The 8273-nt window shown below is 48.3% G+C and overlaps 1 protein-coding gene across 1 annotated transcript; it reads right to left on the bottom strand.

Annotated features, from left to right (window-relative positions):
* On the bottom strand, positions 1-5605 carry FITM2 (fat storage inducing transmembrane protein 2). Its single transcript, XM_045444516.1, has 2 exons — positions 5331-5605; positions 1-3339 (listed from the first exon to the last, which is right to left on the bottom strand). Exons 1-2 carry the CDS (start codon positions 5597-5599, stop codon positions 2724-2726), a joined length of 885 nt encoding a protein of 294 aa, XP_045300472.1. The 5' UTR covers positions 5600-5605; the 3' UTR covers positions 1-2723.
* Between the last annotated feature and the right edge of the window lie 2668 nt (positions 5606-8273).

Genomic DNA, 8273 nt, shown 5'->3' with positions numbered 1-8273 from the left:
TGGGATTTCATTATCTCCAGTTTACTTAATTTGCTTGTTTACACACACGATCTGTGTGTATGTAACAGTGGCAGGAGCCAAACTCTAAATACAATCTGGTACTCAGACTACGACAGATGCACATGGAAAATGAGGTGTCAGTGAATGAACCTCAGCGTGGAGACGCCAAACAAGCATGGTGGTATTCTGGGATCACAGATGCCCTTCAAAGCCTCTTGCTCAGCACCTGGGGACAACGGACACTTTTCAAAAGATGATACAAGACTATTTCAACAGGAGACCCAGACACCAAATGGTACTCAAAAGTAGATGTTAGTTTCCCTGCCTCCTCTAAGGAGCCAAAAAGTTCTAAAGGCTTTAGGTGAGGAAAAAGGAGATGAGGGATTTTGGTCCGCTAAGCGCATGTGCTGGGTGTTTTACATACATCATTTCCCGTAATCCTAACGTATCATCTCCATTGTCCAGGTGTGGACACGAAGCTTGCCTGTGGTCAGACACCTCTCAGTGGTGGTGCCAATATTTGAACCCACATCTCGCATTTTCCTAAGCCCAAACTCTTTCACCAAACCACGCTGCCTCACAGAGGGGTAGGGAGCACGTTCCCAAGGAAAAGGCGAGGGTGCTAAGACTGAACAGGAAGTGATAGAAGACTGCTCAGTACACAAGGGTCGGTAACTGACACTTTCCACAGAGTTAATTTTAATGCTGAGCCTGAATCAGATCTGCCAGGGGGAAACGTCTGGGTATTTAAGTGTGACAAATAGACACATAGAGTCACCTTGTGTCTGTTGCCTTTTGGTGCTGAACATGAAACTCAGGAGAGACTTCAACCCCTTCAACAAGCCCCCCCCCCCACCCCGTCTACTCTACCTCCCCGTTTACAGACGAAAACTCCAAAGGGCAAAAAAAATCTCATGGGGCCCGTCATATCTTGCCAACGCTCCCAACGTCCCAAAGCACCACGGGTGACACCTCCGAAATCTCAGAGCCAGCATTTCTGCCACCTTTCGGTACAACGTACATACCTCACATTTTGATCGATACGAATTAACATGCAGCCTGGTGGGATACCAAATATATATTTTAAATACATCTTTATAAGAAATACAATTTACCCTGAAGGTTTTTCAGGCCTCAAGCTCCTAACACGTAAGCTTGAGTTAAGGCAGTTAAGTGTAGTGCTTGTCAGGCTTAGCTTTGAGGGAGAGAAGGAGCATCAAGGAAGCTTCCAGGATGATTATCCAAAATGCGAAGGGCTGGGTACAAAAGGCCTAAGGAGACAGTAAATAGACAGCCTGCAACCTGTGGAGATGACGGGTGGCGGGGGAGTGTCTTATCACAGAGCTGTAAACGTACCTTTGCGGGTGAAGGTGACAGGCCACAGAAGGACAGGTTGGACACTGAGAAGTGTGCAAAGGGGAAAGGAAAGACCGATTTCAAGGCCAGCTGAGCAGGCCCAGTTTGGGTCTGGTGGAGGGTAGGGCCAAAGTCGTGCCTACATTTAACAGGGACATTTTTGCAAACAGTAGGCTTCCTGCCATCAGAGACAATGGAAGATGTTTTCCTTCACCTCCAATTTATCATAATCTTGTCCAAAATGTAAAAATTCCTTGGGCCACAGCAGACTGGTCAATGTACTTATCAGCTGAGTCTGAAGGACACCGTTCAGTTTACACCACTGATGCGTGGTCAGGAAAGTTTCAGTGCAAGTATGCATTTTGCAAAGTTACTCTGACTCAGCTTAAATTTCATCAAGTTAGTATTAAAATGTCTGCTTTCAGGTTTTATTCTTAATAGAGAAAACAGCCCCATGAAGCGAGGGGGAGTTTAATACCATAATCCAGGAGTCTAGTTTATAAAAAGTAAATTAGTGTTCTAAGAAAACCCTCAAAGCTATCCACACACGTGCCAAAGTGCAGCATTGAGGTTGTGGGTTATCATCAGGAGTTTTGTCAACACAGAACAAATGCCATAGTTGTTATTGAAAACAATAAAGCATTTGCTCAAAATAGTAGGGAAAAAAGGTAACCTTATTGCTCCAAAAGCCAGTAAAACTGGGCAACACAGACAGAAAACTGGCAATGTTCGTTACACAAAAATCATCCAATACTCAGCCACAGAGGCACTCCAGTTGAACTGTTTTGGTAGGTAATCACAAGCCAGTTGTGATATAGAACATTCTGAGGATAAACACATACCACCACCAGAGAGTATCTTCAGGCAGGTGGTTATTTTATAAAGAACCCTGCTGGAAATAAATGCTTACGCAAAGCTGACCAGAGGGCAATATTATTAAATAACAGCGTTAAGTCAGCCATTAAAATACAAGATGACTAGAATAAGGGAGAGAATGACAGTAGCAGAGAAGGGTGCTGAGGCCCTGGCCTCCCCTCCAGCCACACAGTGGAGGCCTTCCTGATTCTGTCATCTCTCTGAGCCTTAGCTCTGCCCTCTAGGGACAAAAGGGACATTCCAGATTAAGGTCAAGTCTTGCCAGGGACAAAAAGTGCCCGACTGGGAAGGGTGGTGTTTGTGACCCAAGATGACATGGCCAAGAAGTGTGGGGATTCAAGTCCCTCCCCAGACTCCACCACCACTCACCAAAACCGCCTGGTGAGCTCCCTCGCTGAAGGAGGACTGATACTTTAGTCAAGTAGCCAAGAAAAATCATGAAAAATACATTAGCCATTGCCCTGCTATCTATCACCCCTTTTGTTTCTCTTTTATTCCTTGTAACTGTCTTGCTTCAAATTCAAACTAGAGCTCTGGGGAGGAAGTCCTGGGGAAAAGGGTTTCAGATACCAAAACCCATAGGTCCCGTACCAGCCCAGCAAACCGAACAGGGTGCCAAACAGTTTCTGGGACAAGTCGTGGAAGTAAACGGCCGTGCACAGAAACATCCACACCCAGATGAAGGTGAGGAAGCCCAGGGCCACCACCAGGGTGGTGATGGCGGTGTGGAGGCAGTGGCTTCGGTCCGTCTTCACCTCATGCAGCACAGCCATCTCCTCCACAATCATGAGGGCGCAGAAGGTCAGCAGGAAGGAGTGGCCTGAGATGTCAAAGCCGTGCCAAAAGCCTCCTTCCCCGTGGCACTGCTTCTTACTCTGGTGCTCCTTTCTGACCCCCTCCAGGGCCGGCGACTGGTAGCAGCTGCCCGTGTAGTGTTCGATGTTGGAGAAGAGAGCTGTGCAGACATACCAGATGGCCGTGCCCACAAGCAGGGTGCTCAGCCGCCGCAGGACCAGGCCGGCCTTGCCTGTCAGGTGGTAGTTGGTGAGGGCAATGAAAGGCAGGAGGAGACAGAAGGTCCAGGCCCAGGCCAGTTTGACAAAATACCTGGCAGAGGAGGAAAGTGGAAGTGAAGAGAGGGGACATGGTGGAGAGGAAACAATGTCATGCCTCAGGTCTCCAGACTCTCAAGGGAGGGGAAATAAGAAAAGTTGATAACAGCTACTGATAGCTACTTCACTTACTAAGTTCTTTAAATGTAATCTTTAAACAACTCTAGGAGCTGGCTACCGTTACTATCCCCATTTTACAGATCAGAAAACTGAGGTACACATGTATTGTGCCCAAAGCAGAGGTCATAAGTGGTGCAGCTGGGATTCAAATCCAGGGCCTGGGATCTTAGTCTGTGATCCAGGCTCTGGGAAAGTGAACACAAAGAACACTCCCACTTACCCTGGGAAGAAAGTCTCACTTGCCCCGTTTTATAAAGAATGCGAGGCTCAGAAAAGTTCAATAACCTGTCCAGGGTCACAATCAAACCTCCAGCAAACCCAGAGTAAACCAAGGTCTGGCCAGCCCCAAAGCCCATGTCTTTTCTCCCCCACACTGTGGCTCTTTCCTACATGGCAGAAATGATCTCAGAACAGAGCCTGAGTTCAAGTCAGAAGATCAGGTTCAAATCCTGACTCCGACTCAACTTGTTACTACACTTCTCCAGGCCTCAGTTTCCCCAGCTGTAAAGACAGAGCTGAGGAGGCCAAGTGAGTTTTGAAATCCCTCCCAGAGCCAATGATTCACTGGTTCCCTTCAATTAGCACAGAGGCTTGGAACCAAACATCAGAACCTATGGTTACCCACACACAACAGGGACTCGTCTGCCAGGCTGCTTGGCTCCCAGCTCACCCAGGCCAGATAAGGTGGCAGCTGCCTGCCTGTCCCCCCTTGCTCATCAAAGGTGGCTGACCTGGGGACCGGCCACAGGAAACACACACTCAAGAGACTTGGGGCTAACAACCACACTCATCATCCATCTATTCTTAGCCCAGCCTCCATGGAGGCGTGAGGAAGGAAGGGGGGCCAAGGACAGGATGACTTTCTCCCGGGTTCCAAAGGCTTCTCACACACCACCCAAGAGCCTGACACTCACTTCTTCCCTGGGACTGATATGCAAGGATCTTGCCAGAGCCAAGATCTGTCAGGCATTTGACAAAACTGCTGCGGAGAGTAACCGGGGTTTTATGCAGGTAACGAAAGTTAGGTTGACTTTTGGGAGATACTGCTGATACTGTAATTCTAAAGGAGAATCGAAGTTCACTTCAAGGGCCAAGTCTTATCTTCCAGAGTTTCCCTTTAAGACCGCAACAGTGTTTTTGTGCAATAAACTTAAAATCCAGTCGTTAAACAAACAAAAAGGCGTGAGTGGGTGGAGTTAAGGAGATGTCTCAAAGAGCCCCACTGGGCTTACTTTCCTGGGCCACTGCCATGAACTCTGAGTGGCTGAGAAGGTCCCAGGAGATCCAGGGGAAAGGTCAGAGGCTGGAGGGTTCCACTCCTCGGGGACTGTCTTGGAGCGGGAGTTGGGTCAGAGGCCGGGGCAAGGCTCGCAAAGGTTGCAGGGTCAGCAGGGGAAGGCAGGTCTTTCACAGGTGGTGACGGGATTCTGTCACAAGCTGGGACAGGGGGGACTTAGCGTGGGGTCTGATACAGGCAGGCAGGAGAGAGGTGGCATCTCCCAAGCAGGTCCAGGGCTGACTCCGGACTCCACGGGGAGGTGGGGGCGCAGCGACAGAGGCTAATTCAACGCCCCATCCCACCCCACACCCCGACAGGCGCACACAGACACGCACTAGCCCTGCAAGTCACTCCCTGCCCAGTCAACGCAGGCTGGCTCGTCTGGGCGTGCAAACGCCAACTGCCAGTGACACTAGCTATTCGGGGGATCCCTCGGTCGCGACACGCGTGCAGATGCACCTGTCACGACGGGGAAGGCCTCCCCTTCCGCTGACTCGTCCATCAGGGCAGCTAAGCCCCGGCTCTCTGGACGAGGCGACGGCGGGTCGGCTATGGCGGGGACAGGGGAGGCCCCGGGACGCACTCACACGTTGAGGACGTTGCGCTTGTTGCTGAGGTAGCTCTCGGGCAGCGGGGAGAGCTCCTTGAGGAGGGAGCCCGCCAGCATGGAGGCCGCCAGCGCCCAGGGCAGGTAGCGCCGCACCGCCGCTCGCACCAGCGTCCCCCGGAGGAACCTCGCGCAGCACTCCAGATGCTCCATGCCCGACCTCGTCGGCCACCGTCCGCCTCCCGGTGTCCTCCCGGCTACCGTCTTGCCCTTCGCTCGGGAAGGCGCCGTGCCTCCTCTTGGGCGCATGCGCGCCTCCCGTGAGCCCCACCCCTCGCGGGGCGCTCGCGCTCCCCCTCCTGGCCACTGACGGCCTCTGCAGGGCGTCCGCTGCGGAACGCCGCGGTCCTTCTCTCACTTCTCCCAGTCCCGCCGCCAGGTGGCAGCCTCGGAGTCTTCTCTGAGTCTGGGAAAAAGCGCTCCGGGAGTATTTGCTGGACACCGGAAAGAGTTAAGTGCAGTATTGTAGGGATTGGAGCAGTGGTCACAGCATCGTTTAGTCTCTTTTGGAAGCTTGGAGACACCTCGTCCATCTGCGCCTTAGTTTTCTCATCCGTAAATGGGGAGCCAAGAGGAGCTCAACCCTTCCCAAGAGTTAGTTTATGACCCCGAGGTCATTACGGTGATCCAGGTATAGGGACATGAGATTTCATTTCATTAGGAAAGAAGTGCGGAAAATAATTATTCAATTCAAATGTTAAGTTCCTGGATTTCTAGAAACTTTTTAAACAACTAGTGTATTGAGTGAAAATGCTGGACTCTGGGGGTTAAGGTCAGATGAGAGTGTTGGTGACTCAGTTGCTCAGTTTATCACAGAGCTAAATCCTCTCACCCCCATCATGGCTGGGTGCCCAATTCAGTGTTTCTCAAACTTGTGGCTTTTTTTGTTTTTGTCTTTGTTTTTTTGTTGTTGTTTTTTTGTTTTTTTTGTTTTTTTGCCGCTGTATCAGTTTCCTCGGACCGCTGTAACAAATTACTACAAACTGCTTAGCTTAGAGCAACAGAAATTTATTTTCTCACAGTTCTGGAAGCCGGAAGTGCCAAGATGTTGGCAAGGATGGTTCCTTCCGGAGGCTCTGAGGGAGACTCCTGTCCAGGCCTCTCTCCCTGCTTCCGGTGACTGCCTGCAATCCTGGGCGTTGCTTGGCTTGTAGCTGTGTAACTCCGGTCTCTGCCTCCATCCGCACGCAGCCTTCTCCCCTCTGTGTGTCTTTCTCCTTCTGTCTCTAACCAGGGTAATAGTCCTTGGATTTCGGGTCCACCGTAAATCTGGGATAATCTCATCTTGAGACCCTTGATTATATCTGCAAGGATCCCATTCCAAATAAGGTCACATTCCCAGGTACCAGGGGTTAAGACACATCTTTTTGAGGATCACCATTTAGGCCATTACGGCTACCTTAGCTGCTTTTGCTATGTCCACATACCACCAATACTAATATTTATTTAAAGTTTTTCTTTCGACAACACACATTTCAAACTTAAATACCTCCCGAAGAGCTTCCCGAGCAAAAATATCCTTGAGATTATGGATTATGTGTGCCAATTGTATTTATCACAAATAAACATTTATATTGAAATATTCATTATCACCAGCTGTCTAAAATATTCTCATGCCCCAAACTTGGGAAGCACTGACCTGATCTATGCCTATAATGGACTGACATTTAAAATCCCTCATGCAGAAGGGCGCCTGGGTGGCTCAGTTGGTTAAGTGTCTGATTCTTGATTTTGGCTCAGGTCATAACTCATGGTCTTGAGATTGGGCCCCACATCTGGCTCTGTGCTGACAGTGTGGAGCCTGTTCCGGAGTCTCTCTCTCTCCCTGTCTCTGTCTCTCTCTCTCTCAAAAAATAAAAACAAAATTTAAAAAAACCTCTCATGCAGAGAATTAATAAACTAGTGAGAACAACAGTATTAATTCCTTAGAACCATCTCAAGATGACCTTCATATCTGAAAATCACATTTATCTAATTGGGGTTCTTCTGTAACAAGATATCTCTGGGCCTTCAAAAAGTTACATTCTTAAAAAATATATATGTATAATGGTGATCACACCAGCTTGGCTTTTCATGGTCAGGAATGGGAAGTACGCAGCTAGAAAGATGCCATTTGTGAAGGCAGCTTGTAAATAGTATCTGAAACCATCTCTATCTCCTGAAGGTTGCCAGATGCTCAATCATTGTTACTTTGCAATGCAAACTGCATAATGGTCAAGAACAGGGAGGTAATTGGATATTATTAAAGCGGTTCCATCAGTGAAAATCCAGATGCTGATCCCTCACTCCAAGAAAAGGTGAAAGAGCTCTGCGTGAACAGAAACTCTAGACATCACCCAAATGAACTTTCAAAAATGTACCTCCTGAAACTTTCAGGATTTGTATTTCTGTACAAAGCATATGGGTTTGTTCCATTTAAGACTATGTAGTTTTATCCCTGGAGAATTTTGCAGACTAGGTTAAACCCAGACTTGAAAAATTATACGTCTTTAGAGCAGTTTTCCTTCCTTCCTTCCTTCCTTCCTTCCTTCCTTCCTTCCTTCCTTCCCTCCGTTTCTTTCTCCCTCTCCCTCTTTCTTTCTTTCTTTCTTTCTTTCTTTCTTTCTACCTCAACCCATATTAAGAAATATATGTTTATGTTGTGAACTCAGTGGTGTCCTGGAGCCAACTATACAGGCCTGTGACAGCAGATTGATACATTTTCAGGACTTTGGCAAGATGATTGTTAAACATGGCCATTATTAAAAATTACATTATCTAAACTAACAATGAAACTCAACGTTAATATTCAAAACCCATTTGTTCCTAATTACCTATCCTTACGTATTCTAATTACCTGTGCTTATTATCTATGCTCTTGGGGTTACTTGTATCTGTTGTATCTGTATGGCATGTTACTGCGCAATTTTCCCAACTGCATGTT

The sequence above is a fragment of the Leopardus geoffroyi genome, chromosome A3, assembly GCF_018350155.1.
Source record: "Leopardus geoffroyi isolate Oge1 chromosome A3, O.geoffroyi_Oge1_pat1.0, whole genome shotgun sequence".
Classification (NCBI taxonomy): Eukaryota; Metazoa; Chordata; class Mammalia; order Carnivora; family Felidae; genus Leopardus; species Leopardus geoffroyi.
The sequence above is the reverse complement of the archived record's forward strand: the minus strand, read 5'-3'. Positions and strand labels throughout refer to the sequence as shown.